The sequence below is a fragment of the Biomphalaria glabrata genome, chromosome 8 (genome assembly GCF_947242115.1).
Source record: "Biomphalaria glabrata chromosome 8, xgBioGlab47.1, whole genome shotgun sequence".
Classification (NCBI taxonomy): Eukaryota; Metazoa; Mollusca; class Gastropoda; family Planorbidae; genus Biomphalaria; species Biomphalaria glabrata.
Genome location: NC_074718.1, coordinates 28167988 through 28194464, shown reverse-complemented (window position 1 = coordinate 28194464; position 26477 = coordinate 28167988). Strand labels below are relative to the sequence as shown.

At 33.2% G+C, this 26477-nt stretch overlaps 2 protein-coding genes across 8 annotated transcripts in view; one reads left to right on the top strand and one right to left on the bottom strand.

Moving 5' to 3' along the window:
- LOC106076214 (armadillo repeat-containing protein 3-like) overlaps positions 1-9866 on the top strand; it is a 37990-nt gene extending 28124 nt beyond the window's left edge. For both annotated transcript variants that reach the window (XM_013237074.2, XM_056037423.1), the window contains 4 exons: positions 363-557; positions 1650-1812; positions 7934-8029; positions 9157-9866. In XM_013237074.2, the coding sequence (XP_013092528.2) occupies positions 363-557; positions 1650-1812; positions 7934-8029; positions 9157-9267 (565 nt within the window). In that variant the 3' untranslated portion in view covers positions 9268-9866. The remainder of the gene's footprint in view (positions 1-362; positions 558-1649; positions 1813-7933; positions 8030-9156) is intronic.
- Positions 9867-10072: 206 nt separating this feature from the next.
- The window catches only part of LOC106076213 (glutamate receptor ionotropic, kainate 2-like), a 59195-nt gene continuing 42790 nt past the window's right edge, over positions 10073-26477 (bottom strand). For 4 of the 6 annotated variants that reach the window (XM_056037424.1, XM_056037425.1, XM_056037427.1 and 1 more), the window contains exons 10-18: positions 26286-26414; positions 25242-25445; positions 22519-22822; positions 21327-21469; positions 17873-18046; positions 17155-17363; positions 15936-16113; positions 15026-15138; positions 10073-14132 (exon numbers count right to left, since the gene is read on the bottom strand). In XM_056037424.1, coding sequence (XP_055893399.1) covers positions 15052-15138; positions 15936-16113; positions 17155-17363; positions 17873-18046; positions 21327-21469; positions 22519-22822; positions 25242-25445; positions 26286-26414 — 1428 coding nt within the window. In that variant the 3' untranslated portion in view covers positions 10073-14132; positions 15026-15051. Of the gene's footprint in view, positions 14133-14983; positions 15139-15935; positions 16114-17154; positions 17364-17872; positions 18047-21326; positions 21470-22518; positions 22823-25241; positions 25446-26285; positions 26415-26477 lie in introns of all 6 variants that reach the window. The other 2 variants (XR_008779257.1, XM_056037428.1) reach the window with 2 other exon arrangements.

Here is a 26477-nt window from a genome sequence, read left to right as displayed (position 1 = left end):
ATATTAACCACTGGTCATTTTGAACATGTAAAGTGCTTAATTGTTTTGCATATAAGGTAAGTAATAACAATAAAATTTCATTATAATTAAGTCCACCACTAGCCGAAAAGTTGGTTATAAGTCATTGAGTTAGATAGCGCTTTGTCTAGCTCTTAGTCTTGTATATGGATATAGGAAGCAAATCTAAAAAAGAAAAGTGCCTGAAATAATAAAAGTAATTTTATAATAATATACAAATAATGACTTGTAAACAATTTTTTTAAAATTTTTGAACTAGACATTACCACAGAAAATATTTTTTCATGTTTGAACCACAGACTTTCCTTTTGAGAAAATCATAATCCTTTTTATTTTAAATTTAGAAAAAAGTTTAAAGAAAAAGAAGAAAAAAATCCAAAAGAAGATGATAGTCAAGATAAAGAAAGAGAGAGTGTACTACGTGAGCCTGGCGTTTTCTGTCCACCCCCTGACCCACAGCTGTTCAAGTATATTGAAGAAGTGATTGACAAAATACTTCCACTCCCTAGTATTAGGGTTCAAGTGGTTGCTTTGGCTGAGTAAGTTGGACGAAATTAACCCTTTGTCTCTGTTGAGGGCAATGAAAACTAATTATTAAGCTAGAGTGACACATGGATTGACAAAAGATGCTTCAACAATAACATGCTAAATGAATATTGTGAACACATACTTATAACATTACCCAAACATCAAAAAGTATCAATAATTTCACCACTTTCACCCTGCCTAAGAATTAGCACTTCTGTAAACATTGCTCAACACAACAACTAACTCAAGAACTTGACATTGAGTTCCAAAAATAGTGTGGTAGTTTAATAAATAAATAAACAACAACCAATGCTTCACAATTGACTACACTAACTACACATGCTTTTTTTTGTACTTAACTGAACTGCAGTACTAAACACTACAAGTCTTTCTGTCTACATCTGGACTTGTATGGCTATATTCTTGAGAACTCACATTGTACAGCACTGTCCTTACTGCCTTGCTGTCCTCAACTCCCTACACACTCAGTCTCTGGTCCACGAAGGCCATAATATGAGTCACATTTATGTGTACTAGTAGTACTGTTTATTGTCCATTGACAACCCTTGACCTGTGTCATTTGCCTGAGTCAAGTGTGTCAGTAGGTCATGCACACATTAACCCTGACATAATTAGATGAACAAATACTAGCTGGAAGCAATAGCAAGGAGTGTAACAAGTAAACATAAACACAAGTATCAGTAGTATGATATTTATTAAAATTAAAATATCAACAAGCTAATATCCCATTTCACATGAATTTGCTTATATTCATTTATTTATTTAATTTATTTTATTCTTTCATCATCAACAGATTTTTATTTAGATTTTTAACAAAATGTTTGACTATGTATTGAAATTGAGTATTCAGTAAATTTTAAATGATTTCTAAATCTATATAAACTAACAATTAATGTTTATGAAGATTTTACATATTAAGGTTTACAGTAAGAAACTTTAGTCTGCTTTGATTTGTGATGTATTGATAGCTTGAATAAAATAGGTAGACTTAATTTGAATAAATTATGCCAAAATTTATACTGATCTGATGTTCAGTTATGCATTCAAATAATAGTCAGAATTTTGTGTTTCTCTTCCAAAAGGTTTGTTTCCTTAAAAATGGGTGGAAGAATTCCTCGGGGTGAAGTTGCTAACTTTAGTTGGGAGCTTCCGTTAAATCAGCTTAGGTTCCAGCTAAAATCAAATGTCATTCCTATAGGGCGCATCAAAGCAGGCATACACATCCACAGAGCTCTATTGTACAAGGTCAGTCTTTTGTATAAGATTCTTCTTCAAAGCCACATTAAATCTTGCAATCTTGGACCAGAAGATGGTCTTTTAAATTTAATGAATATATTTGAAAAACTAAGAACAATTTACAAAAAAGAGCATCACAAATATTAATTTTGCAAAGCATTAATGAAGTCCGATACATGAACTGATATTAACAAGTCAACATGAGTAGCTTAAGATACTATATATTTAAACATTGTTTGATTCAAAAGTATTTTTCCCAATTTGTTTCTTTGAGATTTAGTATTAAAGTAGATGATATCAGCAAAAGGATTCACTAAAAAGCTGATAGATGTGTGAGGGGATGTCTTTGGCAGGCTTTAGTAGGTGTAACATGAACTTAAAGTGATGTTAGTGTCAGTTAAAAATTGAAGTTAAAAATAGGTGTAACATGAATGTCAAGATTCCTTACCTCTCTAACATACGTATGTGTACTCCAATGCTGATTACTAAATGTACCCAAGTCCTGGGCAATACCACAACGACACATACAACGACAGAACAAAGATTCAGAATGCCAACTCACAGACATATAACATGTTTATTACATTATCTGTACTATAATACAGAATCAGTTCAGACATTTGAAATATCCAGTATCAACTAAAAATATAACAGCTTAATATTCCATAGACTGAATAGTGACAACACAGAAAAATATGAGTCTACACTTCGACTATATCTATATCCAAAAGTCCCACTATCCTGGACTAGGAACAAAACCACACTTCCTTTTTATAAGTGTTATGAAAATTGTATTCTGTATCGGTTATCGTTCTTATGTTTACATGTGCTTGTAACTCGTCCGTGAGAATGTGTTCACGAAATGTGTGTTGTGTAGTCATTCAGTGTATTAAAGCCATACTATACAAACATGGTTATTGACTCTCTTATCTTTATGTTCATAACAATTTAATACAATGAATCCAAACTGTGAAGTTGTAAGAATTTCGAAATGGATAGGATATTTCGGCCAGAGAAGTTTGACATCGAGCCCACAGCACCTCAAGCAGCAGAGCATTGGCAGCACTGGTATGAAACTTTTACAAATTTTATATCAGCAGTATCAGTAGATAATCTTGATACTAAGAAACTACTGATAAACTATATCTCTCCTGCTGTATATCAAATGATACTTGATAAAGAGACATTTGATGAAGCAATCCAGACTCTAAATGGCATCTACATTCAACCAAAGAATGAGGTGTTTGCTAGGCACAGGTTAGCTACTTGCAAACTAGAGCAAGGTCAAACGATAGACGCCTACATGCAGAAATTAAGAATTATATCCAAAGATTGCAACTTCAAAGCAGTGACTGCTGAACAACACTGAGAAGAGGCTATTAGAGATTCTTTTATCAACGGACTAGTGTCCAACAGCATTCGAAAACGTCTACTTGAAAAGACTGTTTTGAGTTTAAAGGACGCCTTCGAGGAGGCTCGCTTACTAGAATATGCTTATCAGCACTCACTACAGTATGAATCATCACAGCACGAAACGAATTGCGCGGCAACTACTCCCACCAATTCTTCGGCCTCACCCTTGCCAAAAGTAACGATTCCTCAAAATGCTAGCAAGTGTTACTTTTGCGGCAGGGTTAAACATCCCCGCTCTCAATGCCCAGCAAGGGAAGCCACATGCAACCAGTGCTCCAAAAAGGGCCATTTTCAGAGAGTTTGCAAATCTAGGGCTTGAACAGTTTCGGCTATCGCTACTGTACAGCCTATGAATCTAAGCAAATCTACAATACCTATTTGCATTAACAATGTGCAATTGAAAGCCCTAGTAGACACTGAAAGCTATATTTCGACGCACATCGCTAAGAAGCACAAATGGCAGACATGTTCCTCAGGCAACAGAATCTTTATGGCTTCCACCCATCTCTATCGAATCACTCAAGGACATATCTACGCTAACATACGTCTAAAAAATGAACGATACGAGGGAGTTAGACTTTCTCTACTAGACAATTTATACTCTGACGTAATTCTTGGACTTGACTTTATAAGTTTGCACCAAAACTTGTTTATTCCATTCGATGGTCAGAAACCATCGTTGTGCCTGAATACTCTCCAGCCAGCGAAGGTAGAAGCTCCTAGCCTATTTAGTAATCTGTCACCAAACTGTACCCCAGTGGCTACAAGGTCTCGCAGATACTCAATTCCAGATAGAAAGTTTATAGAGAAGGAAATTCAACAACTAATAAAGGATGAAATTATTGAACCATCTAAATCTCCCTGGCGTGCACAAGTCCTAGTCACAACAAATGACAGACATAAGAAAAGAATGGTTATAGACTACAGCCAAACCATAAACCGGTTCACTCAACTAGACGCCTACCCTATGCCCAGAATTGATGAACTAGCAGAAAAGATTTCCCAGTACTCTGTATATAGCACTTTAGACCTGAAAAGTACATACCATCAGATTCCTATAAAAGAATAGGAAAGGCCGTTCACAGCTTTCGAAGCATGTGGGAAACTGTATCAATTCCGTCGGATTCCGTTTGGCGTTACGAATGGAGTCGCCAGTTTTCAGCGTACGATTGACAAAATCATCGAAGTCGAACGACTCACTGACACTTTTGCTTATGTGGACAATGTGACCCTCTGCGGTATGGACTCTGAATCACACGACCGAAACCTACAGCGATTTCTTGATAGTGCTCAAAAGTATGGAATCACTTTTAATGAAACAAAAAGTGAAATTAGCACTGCTAAAGTGAGACTGTTAGGATACGAGATTTCCAGAGGACAACTTAAGCCGGATCCTGAGAGATTTCGCTCCCTAAGGGAATTACCCGTACCAGTGAACATGCGTGAACAGAAACAAGTAGTGGGTCTTCTGGCTTACTACTCACAGTGGATACCTAACTTCTCAACAAAAATTAGCCTGTTAACAAGAAATCAACAATTTCCTGTCTCCGAAGAAGTCAAAAGAACATTTGAAAGTTTGAAAAATGAGCTTGAAAAAACCGCCGTATATACTATTGATCCGAATCGCCCTTTAACCGTTGAGACGGATGCTTCTGATATAGCCATTGCAGCTACCCTCAACCAAGATGGCCGGCCCGTTGCTTTCTTCTCTCGCTCATTCTTCAGTTGAGAAAGAAGCATATGCCATTGTTGAGTCGTTGAGGAAATGGAAACATTTCTTAGTTGGTAAAGCGTTCACACTTGTTAAGGATCAGCGATCTGTCTCTTTCATGTATAACAGGTCAAACAAAGGAAAAATTAAAAATGAAAAAATCCAGAGGTGGAAACTAGAACTCTAGAACACTGTAGCTGATACATTTACCAGAAACTATTTATCTGCTATCACTCGCAATGACCTTAAATTGCTGCACACTAGTCTTTGCCACCCGGGCGTTACTCGACTATTGCACTACGTAAGGACTAAAAATCTTCCATTTTCCTGTGATGACATCAGAACTGTGATAGAACAATGTCAAACTTGTGCAGAACTAAAGCCCCGTTTTTTTTCGACAGCCGACCGGAGAACTGATTAAAGCAACTAGACCTTTTGAGAGAATTAGTATGGATTTCAAGGGACCTCTCCCTACTGTTTCAAGAAATAGATATCTACTTACCATTATAGATGAATTCTCTAGATTTCCATTTGCATTTGTATGTCCCGATATGTCTTCCTCTACGGTCGTTAAATGTCTCAATGAACTATTCGCCCTGTTTGGATTTCCAGCGTACGTCCACACTGACAGGGGAACTTCGTTTATGTCTACAGAGGTGCAGCCTTTCCTCCACGAGAGAGGAATTGCAACCAGTAGAACGACCCCTTACAGCCCGAGAGGGAACGGACAAATAGAGAAACTTAACGGGACTTTATGGAAAGCCATCACCTTGGCTCTACATTCTAAGGAATTGGACATAGCCTAATGGGAACTAGTACTAAATGATGCTCTGCAATCCATTCGGTCATTACTATGCACTGCAACTAACAGGACACCACATGAACGAATTCTTGGGTTCGACCGAAGAAGTGGTTCCGGGACATCCTTGCCAACATGGTTGACCAGTCCTGGTCCTGTCCTGCTGAAAAAGAACGTTAGATCATCTAAATACGATCCCATAACAGAGGAAGTTGATTTGGTAACATGCAACCCTCAGTACGCTGTTATCCGAACACCAAACGGCCGAGAGGAAACTGTCTCATTACGAATGGTAGCCCCTAGGGAGGAACAAAAAGTTATAGAAAATGAGAATCAGAGTAGAACAGAGCTTGATATTGGCTGCCCCGTCCAAAGCTCGCCTCCCAGGAATCAACCGACTGATTCTATCATGCCTGAAGAAACCACCAGCACCACCGAAGACATAACCAGACCGCCCGAAACTCAAGCAGATGAAACTACACATACATACAATCTTAGAGTAAGGAGAACTAGGCCCGACTACAAAGTGTAAAAGCTCATCAGCTTACTAGAACTATTATTTTGTTTATTTTACTACTTTCATTCGGCTTTGTTGACTTTAATGTGATATTTGATCTATCATGATAAAAATTTTAATAAGCTATTTGATTTACCATGTTATATTAACATGTTGCATAATTTCATGCTATTCTAGATTGTTTGTTTACTTGAATCTCGATTATTATACTACACTTACTTAATTCATTTATTTTTTTATAATACTAGTTAGCATAATTTGAACCGGGGGTGAATGTTATGAAAATTGTATTCTGTATCGGTTATCGTTCTTATGTTTACATGTGCTTGTAACTCGTCCGTGAGAATGTGTTCACGAAATGTGTGTTGTGTAGTCATTCAGTGTATTAAAGCCATACTATACACACATGGTTCTCGACTCTCTTATCTTTATGTTCATAACAATGAGTTACAACAAAAACATCTCACCAAGTAAAACAATCCAAAATAATAACAGTTTTTGAAGTCAACAACCTGAATTGCCCCCCTTCTCCTCTACAGTAAACAGAAGACCCAGGCTGACCAGAACTCAGTCCTGACAATGAACATAAAGTGATGTTAGTGTCAGTTAAAAATTTGGAATGGATTTGTATAATGACCTTTAAGCATAAATTGAAAAATAAATGTTAAAAGTATAAACACTTTGATTTTGAAATAAACAATTTGTAAAACTTTAGCAGTGCAATAAAAAAAAAATCTTGAATTTCATTATTGCTAGTCACAAGATGAGCTAAATAATGCAAAGCATTAGTTGTAAAAAACAATTTGATGATAACAAGTTTTTCTATGCTAATGAAAAGTAAGTTACTAAGGTTTTATAGAGAGAGCTTGATCTGTTACTTAATATGTGTACTTAAACATTTTCTTTATAGTGTTTTCTGTTAGGAATTTGCTGGTTTGTGCAGATTCTATTGCTTCCTGCTAATGTTTTTTTTTTGTTGAACTTTTGTTAGTTTTTTATTATGCTGAACTTTCAGTTCACTAGTTTCTCACTGTCATTTTGTCATCCCCTTTTGTCAAATCATAGTTTTCAAATCTTGCAACTCATTTTATATCTTTTTCTGCCAAGCAGATAGCACCTAATGTTTTTATGTCTTGAAATACATTTTAAGGATCATATATTTTCAACTGAAATGGTATTTAATTTTTAAAATAATAGTAGTAACATTGCTTAAGGTAAAACTATACTCTTTAAGCATGAGAATCAGCTGGGCAAAAAGGGAAACAAAGTATAACCTTTACATGACCTACTTAGCTGCTTTGGAATCAATTTAACAATTTATATTTCAATCTTGAACAAGTTCAAGTCAGAACAATATTGAAAAAAAGAAGTGTATTGTAGCACAGAAAATTAAATTTATATCATACAAATAAATAGGCAACTGCGAAACTGAAACTTTATAATATCAATATTTGACCATCATGAGATCTACATATTACAGTATAGAGTCAGCCTTGGTTGTTATTAATATGTGTTAGGTTGAAACAGAACCATGCTCTGTTAGTGGTTACATAATTCAGGTTTCTCAGAAAGTCAAGACTGGTTTTCTTTTTAGATGCAACAAAATTCTTCTTCTTTCTCAATGAAATTAATTAATATAACATGTTCACAAAGGTTATGTAAATTTTTCATTCTTTTTTTTATTGACCAGACTTTAGCAGATCGTATTGCTCTCCCTTGTTCACTGACAAGAGGTGAATATAACAGGGCTTGGAATGAAGTCTTGCTCCCTGATGAAGATGAGGATGTAAGTTATTACTAAACTAGTCAACCCACGGCATAGCATACGCCGCTATTTTGCAGGGCTGGCCTTAGGCCACTGCAACGTATGTGACCGCAGTAAGCCCCGCACTTTCATAGGACCCATGCTAATTCTAGGTGTAAATTATTAAATTAAACCATTTTATAACTTATAACAGATTTCCTGAGGCCTTCTGATTTACCAGGAGCTCTTCTGCATAGTGACCACTGTATATAGCTATATATCTAGTTGTAGTCCTTAGAAGTTTCTAAATTGTTCAATTTTACATGTTTATTTGTCTACATTTATTTATGCAACTTTGTTCTGATAAAATCAGTTACATAAGCTACTACAAGTTCAGAGCATGAAAATAAAGTCATCTGGGTTAAAATACATGACATAAAAAACGCTGCTAATATGTTGTTTCCACTGCTGTGTTTCAGGCCTTCTGGAATTATAACTGGTATTGGGTTTCACCCCAACTCTTTGTATTTTGTACAGAATTTTTTTCTCAGTGACATTGACATTTACAGCTTATCAACATTTAAAAATAGATCTGCAAAAGGCATAGAATTTATTAAAAAAAACAACAACTAATAACAACCCCTAATAATTTGTTTGTCAAGATAATATAAATGAGTAAAAATAATGACCATTATTATATCTAAAACAACTATTGTAATTATATTAAGAACTAAGATATCATTAGAGTTTAAGGGGGGTAAATAAATTGCCATAACATTGCCTGAATAGCGCTGATGTGTTAGAATGAACAACATGATTTTAGTTTTTTTTTTTTTTTTTAATTAATTCAAAGGTAACTTTAATTGCTTTATGGAAATTTGTCAATGTCAATCTTATTGACTTTATGTCAGCTTTAAAATTAGGTTTATTTTTTTTCAAAGCATCACTAAATTCAATACCAGTCTAATCAAGTTTTATACATGATATTTCAATTAAACATAAATATTTTCTTTATTTAATAAATATATTATTAATAAAAATGAAAAAGGAACTGCGTGACTGGTGGCCTTTATGTTTACACATTTCTTACATCAGGTAAATGTTTTTAAAGTATCAAAATCTTCTTTAATTTCTGTTTTTAACATTGCAGTCTTTCTTGTGTTTCTCAGCCACTGATTCCAAAATTTCCACCCAAGAGATACATAGTGGACTTGGTACATGAGCCTGGCTCTTTGCTAGTTCCTGATACACAAGCAGCAGTTAGCTACATGAAGTTGTGAAGAAACTCTTTTGTTAGAAGAGTTACTTTTTAATGGAACAAGCATAGCTGTGATTTTAATCTAGAAACTCTCCACCCCTAAGTCAAGACACAAGCACAGTATAAATATATTAATCTTTTATGAAACACTAGTATATATGTTTGGTTAGTTTTCAAGTTTAAAAGCTTGTATTCAGTAAATTGTCAGTAAAAGAAAGCATTTGAATGAATATACAATATCTAAATGCTGGTGTATTAATACTAAAATTGGAGTGGATTTCTTCTACTAAGATGCAAATGAGATTCATAACTTTGTAAGTTTTTAGTATTCAGTGTGACCTGCAATTTGTTGACAATTGTGATAAATAATTAAATATTTAATTCTCACATTTTTTGTTTGTTTTTTCCAGTGTATTTTACTTACATCTTATAGTAAATAAATAAGTGATGAATTCTGGCCCTATCAATATGTCTTTATAGTTTCTGTACCTCAAAACTGACCCATCAATAGGTTAAACATTGTAACATTTAAGAATTCTAACAATTTTGGTTGTAGTTTTCAAAAGTTAAAAGTCTGTACTTAAATACATTTAAATGTAATTCAATAAAAGGTTGTATGTATTATTTTGTTTATAAGATATATATATATATAAGACTTTGACTGCATTAGCTTTGTCTATAATTGGTTGAATTTATCAAGACTGTGATAGATGAATTGAGGGCTTCAGTTAAAAATGAGTGGCCAGAGGGAGATATCTCATTTTGAATACATTGATATTGATTGGTACATTGGTACAATTTGAAAAAAAAAAACACAAAAGAGGTCATTATTTATTATTCAAATTATTTTTATTGTAAATGAAATAAGAAGGTATGTTGAAAAAAAAAAGATAGTTATACCATTCAGTCCTCTTGAAAGTGTCTTGTTAAATAATTTAAACAACATGTCAGTAAAAAAACAAAACAATTTACATTTTAAAAGAAATAAACTGATTTCATCAAAACAAATAAAGTCTATATAAATAGTTGAAACAAGAATCTGTTACAAAACTTGTTCATATGAATTGGCAGCATTCATCAATTTTGCATTCAATGCCAACATTAGCACTGAGTTTTTCAAATGAAAAAAAACTGTTTATGATTTTTGTATAAATTTGCTAGAAAGAAAACCAAATATTATAATTATAAAAGGAAAAAAAAACAGCAACATTTGATACTATACTAAATAATTCCTTAATTAAAATGCCTCTTGTAAAGTTAAATTTTGTGATGTTGAAGTTTTCAGAAATAAATCATAGAAACCTTTGAAGTGATATTAGTCCTTTAAAAAACAATTCTTATTTACTATTTATTATTTATACAATTGCTTGTCTTATTACAATAGTTGCCTACTTCTGTATTATGTAAGAAATATTTAAATTTTTAAATAAAATTTTATAGTTGAATGTTGAAAATCTTTTTGAGCTCTTCACAAAATCATAAATATGAAACAAAGTTAATATGTGGTAAAAAAAAACATGTTAAATTGAAAAAAAAAAAAAAAAATTACTTTTCTTATTTATTCCTCACTGACATCTGCTCTCATTATTTATCCTAAACTGGCTATTATTTACTGTATTGAAACTTTTTTATAAAAATTTTTTGTTCCTATATGTATGATCTATGAAAAGTGCATTTCAATGAAGCACATCTAATAAATTGAATAAAATATCAAATATTGACAGACATAGATACAAGATTTTGAGATGATAAATTAATTATGTACATGAAATGATGAGTACTTACAAATTGTGGAAAAAAGCATTCACATGAAACTATTTTGAAAACTTTAGGCTGGTTTGACAGGTGGAGTAAGAATCTACTCAGTACTGTGACCAAAATATTACTGGCATAGAGTGTGGCCAAATCAAGTGCCTACTACTTTTTCTTTTCAAAAGTTTGCAAGTACTTCCATAGCTTACAGATTTCATTACAGTCTTACATTCTCATTCCAAATTTCTGATACTATCACTTGTCAATTTTATGTCCAAGCACTCACAATAATATTCATATTTGATAAACCAAAGCAATCATGACCCATAAGTCATATAAGACAGATTGTGGAAAAAAAAGATTTACACTATCTGCTATACATAATGTGAGTAACAACCAAAAAAAATATATAAATAACTAAACCAAGAGTTAAAGTAAGGGCAAAATAAATGGCTTATCTAACAAAAACAGTTATAGTTTTTATAAATACATGTTTACTCATTTGTCAGGCAACTTTGTTAAGACATCATTGTTACCATCATAATTACTATGTACTGGGATAAAAAGTAAACATACAAGCAAAATAACAGTTAAGGCAGTGACATACAAAAATTAAATAATTTACCATGCATGAATTAAAAAAATGTATGTCATTGATTTACAAAAATAAACTTTGATCAAATTTTAAAGATAAATTCTTACAAAATAATTAATATTACATTAGCATAGAAGAAATAATTTGTAATTTTTCAAAAATAAATAAACATTTAAGTACAAATATTGATCCAAATTGTTAATGACTAAAATAGAGCAAAAATGTGCATAAGAAAACAAAACATTAAATTAAAGAATAATGTCAAATTGTATAATTTTTGCAAACTATTACAACATAATTGACATAGATTGGAAAAGGCCTCATTTATATATACACAGCTGGTTTCATTTTCATAAAGTATTTCCAGTCATTAAACTTAACTATGACTCTAACTTATCACATGCAGGACTTTAAGAGCTCAGAAAATTCCAGACCCAAATGTTCAAAACTAAAATAGAAGATAAGAAAATAGTAAATTATTCCTTTAACATCCAGAAACATAAAGATTGCTAAATATATAAAAGTGTACATGAGTCAGTCAGTTGGTGTTGGCTCAAGTGTGAATATACTTTCTAATTTTTCAAAACATACATTTTTATTACATTCAATTATTGTGTTAGATGAAGCTACTGTTTCTGTTCATATTACACATTATCTTTCATAAATTTATTTTTAAAAATTAAAACACCTAGTTTCGGTGTCTTCTCTGAACCTCCATCACAAACAAATAAGTTACTCATTTGACATCTTGGTTAAATGTGACAGTGAGTTTTTAAGTTTAGCCATACTGCAAACACTGTAACTTTACATATAGATAACAAAATGCAAATTTTGAAGACCATTTTTTTGTATCTAAAAATTTTCATTATGTTCTCCTTTCACTAATTTAATTGTGTGAAGACTGCACACATTTAAATGTATATATAGTCCATGGCTATTACAAATTATTAATAATCTTTGTATAAAATTCATGTAATAAATATTTTCACTTTTTAGTATTACAGAAACAAAGTTCAAAGTTTTTCCACTTGAAGCACACATAAAATGTTTATATTGAGTTTGCAAGAGTGGCCATTTTGTCTTTTCATTTCCAAATCTCCCTCTCTTTTCTTCATTTTCTTCAGTTTTTCTTTAAGTTCCATTATGTTCTCCCATATAACTCGTTATATATCTCCACATGTTGCATAAATATCTCCATATATATCTCCACATGCTGCTTACTCAAATGTTTTAACATCTTATACTGTAAGTTTTTCTTTAAGAATGTAATTAAATTCATAAAAATGACACTGTAAACAAAGAGTAGCTGTGATTATCTTTGACAGTTTACTTTGAATGTATGCAATGTTAGAGACAAAAAAAATATTACATTCAAAATATTTGTGGGTGATGATAACATTTTTAGTTTAACCCTAACCCTTTAGTTTATTAAAAACACTTCCCAATATAATGTTTAAAGTCCTTACATTGGCTCATTAGAGAACTTTTTTTTACCCCATTTCACTTCATTCAATACTTGTTAACTGTAAGCCCTCTTATATACATATACTGCTTTTGAGTTCCCTACCAAGAGAAACTAAAGGTCTGGTTTTTTTTTGCATTCTAAGGACATGACCTATCAATTTTTCTCTTTCAGTTTAATAGGTTAGCAATGGACAAAAGGTCACTTTGTTAAAGAATGGTCTTGATTCTAGTAATTAAAAGAGACCTAAAATCAAATTTAGGCACTTTTGATGGCATACATATATATCTTTTGTTTTATATGAAATTAATATAAAACATTAATTACAGAAACTATAATAAGCTCTAATTATAATATTGTATGCTCTTTACATCATGTGCAATTAGATTTGGTGTACAAATTAAAGTCACTGAAAAGTGATAAATAACTCAATTTCTTTTATTCTAACTCAAAGAGATAAATCAAAATAAGAAAAGAAAGTTTTAATTTTCAGTAATAAATAGCAATGATTGTTGACTTAAAAGAAAAAACATGGTTAAATTGTTTTGTTTGCTTACATCAAGTAGCAAATTTTGATATTCAATGAAATATAAAATTGATAACCTTAAGAACTTATTAAGCTTAATTTACATACAAGTCACACAATTTACAAATGTATTGCACATGATTTCCCAGCACAATCTACCCTATAACTAGATGACTTTGCATTATATTATGAGGCTTATATACATTACATATGTCGCTGATGATATCCAGAAAAATAACACCTGTTTATAAAACTAGTGATAGTTGTATGTTAGGAAACATTTCAATTATTTGGTTTCACTTTATTTAATTGAAAGACAACAAAAAGCTTTTCAGCTTCATTGACTACAACTTAAAAAAATATCTACCTCGACAAAAATATTTCTTTTTGGAATTCATCAACTGTAAATTGAAAGAAAATATTTTTTAAATGTTTTGTTTTTCCTAAACTGTAAGAAATCACTCTTTGACAAGTTAAGATTGTGGTGTTGTTTTATTATAAATATGTGGGTCCATCAACTCCTATATGATTCTCCTTCTTCTTTCCATAGGCCTGAAAAAAAACAACATTTTAATAAGTTTAGCAAATAAACTCCAAAGCCTTTTGTTGGCAAATAAATCTATCTCCACAAATATAAATAAAACATTTCATATGTAATAATCTTAAGTTTTATTCTTTAATTTTTTAAAATTTAAATTGATTTGATTTGAAGACAAAGAAAGTAATCTTTGCAAGTAATTTATGGAAATAGAATGGAATTTGTTGTCTAAAAAATACAGATTTCTTGTAGAAATACATAAGAAATAATTAGTACCTAACTAATAAAAGAATGACATCATTGAATGCACATTTTAAAAAAGGATAAAACAGACTTTACAAATTGAACACACATAGCAATAAAAAGAGAAACAAAAGAGCAATGATAAAATGTAAAAATTGTTGTTATAAAGAGTAACTTTATACATCCATGGAAACTTTTGACCAGATCACTTTCCATACAATAAAGAGATATTGCACATAAATATAATATAAATTGGTAGTATAAAATCAAATGTAAGTCACATCTAATATTTCTAAGCTTTAATTGATAGATTTTAATAATTAGATACAGATGATTGCTAAAGTTTGTGTAGTAGTCATTACAAATTTCAATAACTTAAATAGAAATTAAATTCTGTGACGCAACATTTTGCATGAGAGATTTTAAATATTCAAACTTTAATAAAATGAGGTTTTGTATGCATTAACAAGTCATGGATTTAATCCTATTAACAGACATTCTAGGTCTTATTGATTAGAAAAATAGGCTATCTGTTTTGACAAATATCAATAGAAAAAGCAAAAAAAAAACACCCTGAAAAGCATTTAGATTTAGATAAGCATGAGTAAATGAGGAAAATTACCCAATAAGAAACATTGAGAGAAGACATTATGGATCAACCAACCATGCAACATGCAGCTCAGCATTCTGTTACAGAAAACTGTCTTTTTCTGCTGGGTCCTGGACAGCTCCAGCATAAGTTTCTTTCTTTTTATCATCACGTTTCTTACCTGAAGCCTAACAGGACAGGAATTAATTTCACATCAACAAATCATAACATTCATTATGAGAACAAAATTAATAAAGTACGAAAGACAATGAAGGGAAAAAAATGTAGTAGTTTTTAGGTGTAAAATTATAGACAAGGTAAGCTATCTTTAATATACTGTTGAAGTTATATATATTTCAAATAAATATACTACAATAATTTTAAGATAAAGATTCAGATTATAAACAAGTTTTCTGGAGAAATAAAAAGAATAAAGGGAAGAGAAGGGGATGGGGAATTGAGGACAGTGGGCTAAGTGGCACTGGGCTACCTATCAAGCAGAAGTTTTGTTTGGTGAGTGCCTAAAGGCAGCACCAAAACCTTCTCCAAAATAGCCCCTCCCCCACAGGTCCACAAAAGAGATTAGGCCTAAATGCTGTAAGCATACTATAAGCATGAAAGATACCCCATAAAAAAGTAATTTAATTTTAAAAAATGATTGAAAAAAAAAAACCTCTTACAATTAAAAATAACAAAAAAAATATAAAAAAAAAATCAATAAATAAAGATTTAAGTAACATGATTGTGGAAAGAAACCAACCTTCTTAAAAGTGCAGTTGTATACAGTGCAAAAAACAGCAACCATTATACATGCTTTTATTTCACAAACATTCATATTAGCATTCAGACATAATTAGTAAATACAAATTATAGAAAATAGTCCACACATTTAACCTGGTCATTTAAAAAGTTAAGAGTAAATTTCAAAATATAGAAACTAAACAAAAAGAGTGACTGGAAAAAGAAATTGAAACAAATAACTAACCTGCCTAGAGGCTTTTATCATAGCATTGGCAAAATACTCTCCCATACAGACAATAGCTGCAAAGATGATTCCTCCAACTAAAATAAAGAAGACGCCAGCAACATTTTCTATTTGTAAAGAAGAAGTTTCATCAGCTGAAGCCTTGGACAGGTCTGGACAGTTACCACCATACCACCATCTTTATAAACATAAATAGAACATAAATATTTTTTACATCAGGATTAGTGCTAGTAATTATCTTATGATCAGGGAAAACTATAAATTTAATAATATGTTTTTGGATAATGTAAGGATTAGTGTTATAAGATTAAAATATGTTTAGAGAGTTGTATAAATAATTTTTAGAATTTCCTGATTATATATTTTTCTTATAATCTATTAAAAATTTTCTGAATAATTAACATAGACCTACAGCAATAAAGAAAGAGTATTTTTTTATTAGTGGTAGCTTCAGATGGACATCAAAGATATTTGTTAAATTATTTTCCTAAATGGCAATACTATACTAATTGCAGAGTGGTACCTGTTTCACACTTTATTCCCAGTAGAGAAATTGAATCTCCCTTAATTTCCTTGGCAAATGTATATTTATAAAAACTTTCAAACATAAATGAGGATTTGGATTTTTGGCACATCGACACAATTTAGGCCATGTTGTGTCCATAAGCATGAATAAAAAGTACAGGTATGTTATAAATAGGATGACTGCCTGGTCTTATAATAATAATTTTATTTATAAAGCGCTGTTAACAAACAAAATGTAGGCTCAAGGTGCTGTAATAACATTACAAACATAAACACGACAACAGAAATTAAAAACTAATCTAAACAAGTTTTAAACAAGTAGGTCTTAATGTTCTTCTTAAAAGTGGTATAGCATGTTGTCTGTCTGAGATCAATGGGGAATGAGTTCCAAACCTCTGGTCCGTGCACTGAAAAAGCCTGCAGACCGTAGCTTTTGAGCAGAAATGTGGCACCACTAATAGCATTGAGTCCATTGAGGGCTCTCTGGGGGACATATGGAGTAATCAGTTCTCTAAGGTACAAGGGCATCTATCTGTTCAAATAGATTGACTGCCTGGTCTTACAAGTAGGATGATTGCCTGGTCTTCATTATGACAATAAATGACAGATTTAAAACACAGTAAGGTTTCAGTTATAATTAGGTAACAGATAAGATGTGTTTTGAGCCATATTGTTTGTAAGATTAAGCACTTACTTGGCTTCTAATTCATGCAAACGACCTTTGTCACTTAGTCTTAAAATGGCCATTGACAACTCTTCTTTATAGGTTGCTCCTGGTGGGACCCCAATCCCAAAACCTTTAGGGTCAAAATAGGGTCCAATTTCCATGACCTCACAGTCTATCAATGTTTGGAACTTATTCACTGTTGTGTCCCAGAAAAATGCATAGTCATCAGTTTTTATCTGTTTTAAAGAGAACCAATTAATAGGAATTAGCAAAAAACATTAGCAAATTAATGTTGCCTCTCTTATTCAAAGTAAACCAGTAGCTCACATAAAAAAAGTACATTACAAAGGTCAAAAGTCCAAAGTGATTTTCTTTTTTATGTACAAAGCACAGGCAGGCCTATGCCTGTTATCTATTTTGATGGCCTGTAAACCTTTTAAACAAATAAATAATTTCTATAATTATTTGAAAAAAGTAATACAATCTAAAGTCACCTGACTAGTTTGTGTTTTAAACATGTTGCTATATCTTTCTATATCTTTGTTATTAATTTTGTTTAATTGAAAGTTTTAGGCTGTTCAGTAAAAAAAAAATGTGCAAGATTATGCAAGATATATTTAAATTCTATTTAAAAGGAATTTTTTAAAATTTTGATTTTTTAAATATTCGCACATTCATATCTCACTACCCCCCCCCCTCCCCAAAGCCCTGTGCCCAATAAAATAAAATTTAAGTTTAAAGTGACCTTTTTGAATCCTTCTGTTGTGTTGTCCACCATTGACCCAGGCTCTATTTCAGACATCTGGGCCCACATTTTGGCAAAATGTTCAATGTTTGTATTTTTAAAGAAGGACATAATTCCACTGTCTTTTACTGTGCCATATTTAATTTTCGTCTGCTGTGCAAGATCTGTGACAGACTTTTGAAAAGTAAAAAAACAATTATTATGACATGACATTAATATGCAAGTAGCTTATTTCAAATGTAAATATTTGATTTAAAAATGCACTTATATTTATGGTGTTTTTTTTATGAATAGAATATAACTTCAATTTAAATCATTTTCACAAAAGCTAGGGTTTTAGACAATTGTATCAGTTCTAGTAATGATAAAAATATATGAACACAATAAGAAGTATGCAGGAAATAGGACCACTACATTACAGTCCAAACTAAGTGATATCCATATATTCGTAGTTCAAATGTGTGTGGTCAACAATGAGCTATGGAATCGTCCAAATAACGTCTTGAAAATAACTCTTCTAATATTGAAATTCATTCCCAAGTACCAACTCCATCTTCTCTGTAGATTTATTGTTTGAAGTCTAATCCTTGTCATTCAGGAGTTAAACAGATTACTGAGCACATAGACATCTCTTGTGGAAAACTGGTTTCAATGCACCAAGAGCATGCAATGTATTGTAGCCTATGTTTTCTTGTGTAGTCTGTTTCAGTGTGAATTACAACAACGATAATGTTGAAGGCATCTATATCAGGTTTCGTTCAGACAGCAATGTGTTCAATTGTTCTTCGACTACTATCCCATACAAAAACAAAAGAAAAGGTCATAACAGAGCTTCTCTATGCCGATGATTGCGCCCTACTAGCTCGCAATGAACATGAATACTCTCCAGATCGAGATCAACGAATTTGCATACGCTATCTATAAACCTCGGGAAAACAGAAATCATGTTCCAGAAGTTACCCAATAAATTTTTATCAGCCCCAAAGATCGACGTAAACGGACAGCCACTTAACGTGATAGACCACATATCTAGGAAGTATAGTATCAAATGACGCCTCGCTTTCAAGGGAAGTTGATAACCACCTGGCCAAGGCCAGTAGTGCTTTTGAACGCCTCCAGGCGAGAATTTGGCGGAATAAATCGCTTCGCCTGGCTACAAAAGTCAATGTCTACCAAGCAATGGTTCTCTCAACCCTTCTATATGGATCTGAGACATGAGTATTATACAGAAAACAACTAAGACTACTTGAACGCTTTCATCAAAGATGCTTGCGCTCCATCATGAACATACTTTGGCAAGACAGCACCATGCGAGCGCTGGTATGGACAGTATAGAGCAGGGGTTCTCAACCTGTGGGTCGCGACCCCTTGTGGGTCGATTGACGATTTGCCAGGGGTCGCCTAAGACCATCGAAATTATGGATTGTTTTTTTGTGTGTTCAAACGTTTAAAACTTGATATTTTACACATTTTTTACCATTTGAAGTTACTATTTCATTGTTATTGTCATTCTACAAAAGAAGTTTTAGACAGCTCAAACAGAATGATCTTATACATTTTAATAGTTGCAGCATAACTATTTTGAGCAGTTTTAAATTCATGTAAACTAATGCTTTCCGCAACCTAACCTTTTGTGGAATCAATATTATTTCAAAGGTGACATGGTGGCGACATTGTTTTTAAAAAAGCATCTTCGTTTCATTCATAATACGCCATCGTTTAATAGCACATGGTATTGATTGTAATATTTTCATTATGGAACAAGCCATGACACAAAATCTTGCTCAATAGAAAGTTGAGAAAAGAAAATATAATGTGGATATGGTTTGACTTCAATAGTTTAAGCAAATTGAAAAAGCCCATGCGTTATTTGTAAAGAAGTTCTATAAGTCGAATCTATGTAGCCGAAATAAATGCATCATTTTGATACTCAACACCACTCGAGCTTTGTCGATAGAATACCCAGTGCTTTAATGTAAAGATAGGTATAGGTGTGATTCATCAACAAATATTAACAAAGATACTGCCACAAGAATAACAAGTAATTAAAAGCGTAAATACATAAATCAAATGTAACATGGCACGATTTGTCTGAAACAATCTGACCCTTCCAAATGAAAGTTCTTATTGCCAAACGAAAATAGAAGAAAACAATATCAATATTTACATGTTGCCAATCTTATTCGATCACTACGAACCTGACAGATCAAATTGATAGTTTCTGTGAAAGAACATTCGCGCATGCATGCGCATGAAATCTCCTCCTACTTTCCAAATCTACCTGACATCCTGTTTGCGCTTGCCAGAAGTCCATTCTCAGTTAAAGTTTAAGATGTTCTGGAGACATCAGAAAGTAGCAATGCAGTAAAAATGATTTTTCTTTAGTCTTGATCAAGTGTTTGCAGTCATATTCCGATTTGTGTCTGTATCGTGATTTTTTCTCCTTATCAAATAATTATTTTCGCGAAAAATGGTTTTCCATATTTTAGCCATGAATTCTAATTAAAGAATTAGACTTGAGAATCTCTTGTCTGGTAAAACAGAAAAAAAACTCAAACAGTCGCACCAATATTGTAGCACTGTAGTGTACTATTGTCCCGATCACTGTGCGTGCTCTTTAATGCTATTCAAATCTTTCCTCTAAGTCTGCAACATGGATAGGGTGACTAAGAAATAGAAAAGTAAATAATTGCACGTTTGAAAGATCAAAATTCATTTCTTTGTAATAAAAAGAGAAATATCGGTTTGAAGAATATCATTTCAAACCATTTCGTGATTAAACATTCAACTTTGGCAATGCATATCAGATACTTATAGATTTTCATTTTTATAACAGAAGGAACAGTTAGTTATGCTTATGAACTAAAATAGCTTTGTAGTTGGTAAAGGGTGGGAGGGGGAGTGGGGAATTGTAAAAAGGGTCGCCGAGCTACAAAGGTTGAGAACCGCTGGTATAGAGGGACTTCTTTTGGTCCGACAGTTACGCTGAGCAGGGCACGTATCCCGTATGGGAAACGTACGTATGCCAAAAGAAGTCTTTTTTTTTTGTGAGCTAAAAGGTGGTCGACATAACTAAGGTGCCCCACGAAAACGATTTAAAGACCAGCTTAGTCGCCAACTTGCCTTGGCAGAAATAGAAGAAAGCACCTGGATCCATGTGGTTTCAGAACGAGAATGCTGGAGGTCACTCACAAAGGCTGCGCGATACACATTTAAGACCAAAAGAAAATCCACTGCCGAGGACAGACGCAGACTGCGAAAAGAAAATCTTAATCGATCACCGGCGACAATGGTTATGCTTGCCTCGAATGTGGCAAAATATGTAGGTCACAGCTGGGACTGCGTAACCACGGGAAATATTGCATTCCTCATTAATCTTCGGACTCGAAGATAAGCATTATTATTATTAATGTTAAAGAAAAACCGTCAAACTTGAAATCAAAGCGAAACTTACTTTAATTGGTGTGTTTATCTTCTTGACCGTCAAGAAAGCTGCCAAATTAGCTGTGTAGGATGAGATGAGAATGAGTGCAAAGAACCACCAGGCACTTGTCAGTATTCGGCCTGGTATAGTAGTTGGCGTGGAATCTGTATTACCTAATAGACGAAACAACTTAGTAGTAATAGTTATAGACTTTCTCTCTCTCTAACTCTTCTCTCTCTTACTCATCTCTCTCTCTTACTCTTCTCTCTCTCTTACTCTTCTCTCTCTCTCTCTTCTCTTACTCTTCTCTCTTACTCTTATCTCTCTCTCTCTTCTCTTACTCTTCTCTCTCTCTCTTCTCTTACTCTTCTCTCTTACTCTTATCTCTCTCTCTCTTCTCTTACTCTTCTCTCTCTCTCTTCTCTTACTCTTCTCTCTCTCTCTTACTCTTCTCTTACTCTTCTCTCTTACTCTTCTCTCTTACTCCTCTTACTCTTCTATTACTCTTCTCTCTTCTCTCTCTCTTCTCTTACTCTTCTCTCTCTCTTACCCCTCTCTTACTCTTCTCTCTCTCTCTCTCTTGTTTACTCTTCTTACTCTTCTCTCTCTCTCTCTCTCTCTCCTATCTCATTGATACACATGATAATATAAAGGCTCTTCCACGTTACAAAAAACAAATGTAAAATGTTCGTATCTCATGAAGTGGAAAGAGTGAAAAAAAATTTGAACTGCAACTGCGATAAAGGGACATAATTTTCTTACACCCCAGCAAATAAAATAGTTTGCTGAACACTGGTTTTCATTTTAAAGTTAATTCTTTAATTCATCTACCTATTCAAATGAGTAAACTAGGAAGGAAAAAAAAAAGTATGAGCCGTCTTAGTTAGTATTTAGGTATTTATTCTGTGGTAGTAACACGTATGACTAGATTGACCAATGAAACTTTTAGGACGTAACTCTCCTTTCTTTAAAAGTAACGTTCTCCAAAAATAGCTCCAACATTGAGACCGAAACGAGAAAAACGAACAAAAAAGGTTGTCCTCTTGAACTATGGTGTCACACCTTTATGATGGAAGAGAAGGCTTTAAACATATTCAGGCACCCATCTCTGTGAGAACAGCTTGCCGCCACAGGCGATGAACGGCGAGGAAGGACCTGAGTCTAAATTTAATTACTATAAGTCTACGCTAAAAAAAAGATGCGGCATAATACCAGTTTATACCTTGCAAGAGAGAACCAAATATGAACCAGAAGGACTCTCTAACTGTGATCTCCACCTCCTGAGTGTCCTTGCTTCTGCCCACCCTTTCAAGAATATACAGTATGACGCTGACGATGACGAAGGCACACATGGTACAGATCCACACCACCGGAGACAAAGGGTTGAGGAATTCAAAGTAGGAAGTCTCTCTTGTTGGAATCTTCATCAAAACTGATATGTAGCGGGTCTTAAAAGGTTTCGTAAAGTCAATGGCTTCTTCTCTCTGGGCGTTGATAGACAATGGGGCTACAGACATGGTGGCATTCTAAAAGTGTAAGCAAAGGTTAAAAATAACATGCATTTAGCCATTGTGTATAACAAGTGATTATCTTCGAGAATTAAAGATAATTGTAGTAACTGAATATATTGTAAAATGCTTAGCTATAAACATACCAGAGGCGTAGCTAGCGAGATGCGGGTGGCGTGGTCCACACGGTGCATCAAGTGATAAAGGAAATCATGCTAAGGACAAACTTTCTCAGTCAAAAACTACACATTTGTACAACAAACGTGAACAAACACAAATGTATTTAAATTGGTGTGAAAGTATTATCCACAGACTTATATATATTATATCTAGACTGGACATGGAGATCTTTTAAAACTACAAAAAAATGTACTTAAAAACTTTTTTAAAAGATGAAACAAGGCGTTGTAATTATAAAATAATTATGAGGCAACATTTTTTCAACCCTAACCTATGTAGATCTAGATCTAGTAATTAAACATAAAAAAAATAAGTGCACTCTCGTCTCATAACTATTATTTTACAACTTTTAGATACCTAAAAACAAAATCCATATATTTAAATGTACATAAAATGACTAAAATCAATAGACGTGAATTATTTCGATCTAGGATTTCGAAATATTAAATTAATGGAAACTAACAGGAAATTGCTTTATTTCATGAATTTGAGTGTATATATAGTTCTGTGATTAATACATAACAATCTATGTATAGGCCTATAAGTCTGTGAGTTGATCCATCGAGGATAAGAATTTGTTTCCGTTTTCCAGTCCAGATAGAATGTTTAAAGGTCTCTGCCTTATGTATGGTATTATCCAAGTACCATCCACTCCTGAGATAACATGTGCTTCGAACCAAACTTAGTTCCACACCGAATGTCCCCACAAATACAAAACGAGTTTATTGTAATTTTGGACGACCTCGATAACAAATCCTACAGCAAGTGAAAAAAGTCACAAATAATTCTCGATTAATTTCGAAAGTTCACCTAGCATGTCAAAGCATGGATTAAATTTCCGAAACTAGTGCAAAACTTAAAAAAAAAAAAATACCAGGCAAAATTACGAAGCTACAGATGGAATCTTTTCTTTGGACCACATTGTTCAAGAAATAATTATCCAATTTTAGCAACGTCAGGAGGTGGCAGATAAATATGAATTTTTGTCGCTTTGCAAACTATTGAATCCTCAGGTAAAAAAAACAAAACAAAATCTTGATGGTGATCCTAACAACATTGTAAAAACAAATTTCGCCAGGACAGAAAGAGACTTCAACAATTGTTCAGTTTCTTCAAAAGCCTCCGAATGAAACAATGATCGAGTTTTTTTTTAACCTATTCGCTAGATGACGCAGTCTCGAATATCGCCATCTTGATTCGCATATTTCTGACATTGGTGGAAAGTCTGGCTACATGCAAGCGAAGTAGTTATTAAATACTAAACTTAAGTTGATCAAGAATTACTTTCGATCGACCGATGAAAAATTTACGACACACTCATTTGGCAATTTTGTCAATTGAACAAGAGCATGTAGAAAAAAAATTGATAAAATTATTGATAATTCCCCAGTAATAAAGCACGTAAGATTTCTTTGTAGTATCTTTTTATAATTTTTTTTTTTTGCGAATTATCTATACTTTAACATGGAGTAGGCCCTACACTTTGTTTTGGAGAAAAAAAAAAGAATTTTTACTTTTTTCATTACGTTTTTAAGGTCGCCATGAGGACATGTCTTTCCGTTCATCAAATACCCTAGCTATGCCACTGAAGCATACTATATTGTCATATTTTGAATATTTTCAGATTAGGTTTTACCATGTTCAAGAAATCTTCTGTCTATATTGTAAATTAAAAATTTAGATACTGCTTTAATATAGTTTATTTTTAAATGCATAGAAATAGTAGAGAAACATGTCTAGCTATATAATGTTGCAAATAGTTAGGGAAGAGGCTGTAAATATTATCAGGTACAGATCTCCATGGAAACAGCTTGTCTTTGATGCATTGGACGTCGCGGTAGGATCTAAGTCTACGTAGCCAGGCTCTAATTTCTTTTATTAAATTGAGATGTGTGGTTGAGAGGCGAAAACTGCTTGGCCACTTATCAAGGAGACTCAAGTTCAAATCCCGACTCGAGCAAAGTTGTATGGCTGAGCGCTTAAATGCAGCGCGGAAACCTTCTCCCAGATATTTGGTCACCCCAAAGGTCCACAAAAGAGATTGAGCCTTATCGCACTGAGAAAGCTCTAAGAATGAACGTTACGCTACACACAAGCAATACCAAAAAATAGGCTACTATTTTATATGCGTGGCGTTCTTAGCATTATTTGAAAGTAAAATAAGACAAACAAAATAATGTAATTTTTGAACTCTTAAAAATGAGGAATGTTATAGTTCAAATAACATAAATGAGGGAAAGAAAATGTTTTTGTTTACCCCAGCCAGTAACTCTCCTATCATCCCATTCCACTCTCCGTTGGGCAGTTTGTTTCCAAATTTCCCATCATTCACGAGGTAGATCTCATATTCAAAGTCCAACATCTCTGCAATATCTGCTATGAGCTCAACAGCAAAACCTTCAAATCTGTTATTGCCTTTCAACAACATGTGGTCACGCTTGAGCGAAGTGAAAGGTTTTTCCTACAAAATAGAAAAAGTCAATAATATTTTCAATAAAATTGTCCAATTTTCTTTATCGCCCATAAGGTCAGTACAAAAATATGGATTTGATCTAATCTTACAATGCACTGACGTTCCTTTAAAACAGAAGATAATCACATCCTTCGCATTTCCATGCGTGTTAATCAGTGACTTAAAATCTGCCAAGTTTTTGGTGGTCGATTTAGGTTTTCTTTACGCCGTCTAAGTCTCTCCTAGGCAGTTGATTTTTTTTTTTGGTCTCACGTGTGTATCCCGTGGCCTTGGTAAGTGATCAGTATCTGTCTCCTGAAGCCGCCTGCAAACAGGTGCTCTCATTGGATCAAATAGATGCCTGGTCGTGTGGTTAACGCTATGGATTGTGGTCACAATGATCCCGAGTTAGAACCATGCTCGCTGCCTTGGCCTTCCTCCTGAAGGAGGTCTGGGCTGGGATGTTGTAATTATCATTTCTGAAGGAACATCTTATACTTACAATGTAAACAAACTAAGAACTTCCTGGTCTGTTGGTACTATTCAATTACCTTAACATTTACTGTTATCGCCAAAAGAAGAATAGTATAAAATATTCAAGTTTTATTTGTAACAATGCATAGTAACAATATGCTAATGCTAGGACACATTTATACGAATACTTTTTGTTCCCTAGTGCCATTAGAGTATGTTATCGGTTGCCTGAATCAGCCATGAAAAACAAGGACTTAACAACAGAGTTGAAGTCACTGAGTAACATGCATGACTAGATTGACACATGAAACGCGTAATTATCTTTTCTTTAGAATTAACGTCTCTAATTTATAAGATAAGATAGTTATACTTTACCTCTATCATCACAACCTGGGCTTTTCTACCTTTCAATGGGAATGGCGAGGTAATATTGACGGCGTATTGTATATCGAAAAATTTGAGCTGTAGGTCCATCACATAAGGTTCAGAATACCAGTAGCCTCTCTGTGGAGTAGCAGTGGTATAGCAAATAGACTTACCTTCAATTCATTGAAGAGACTCATACTA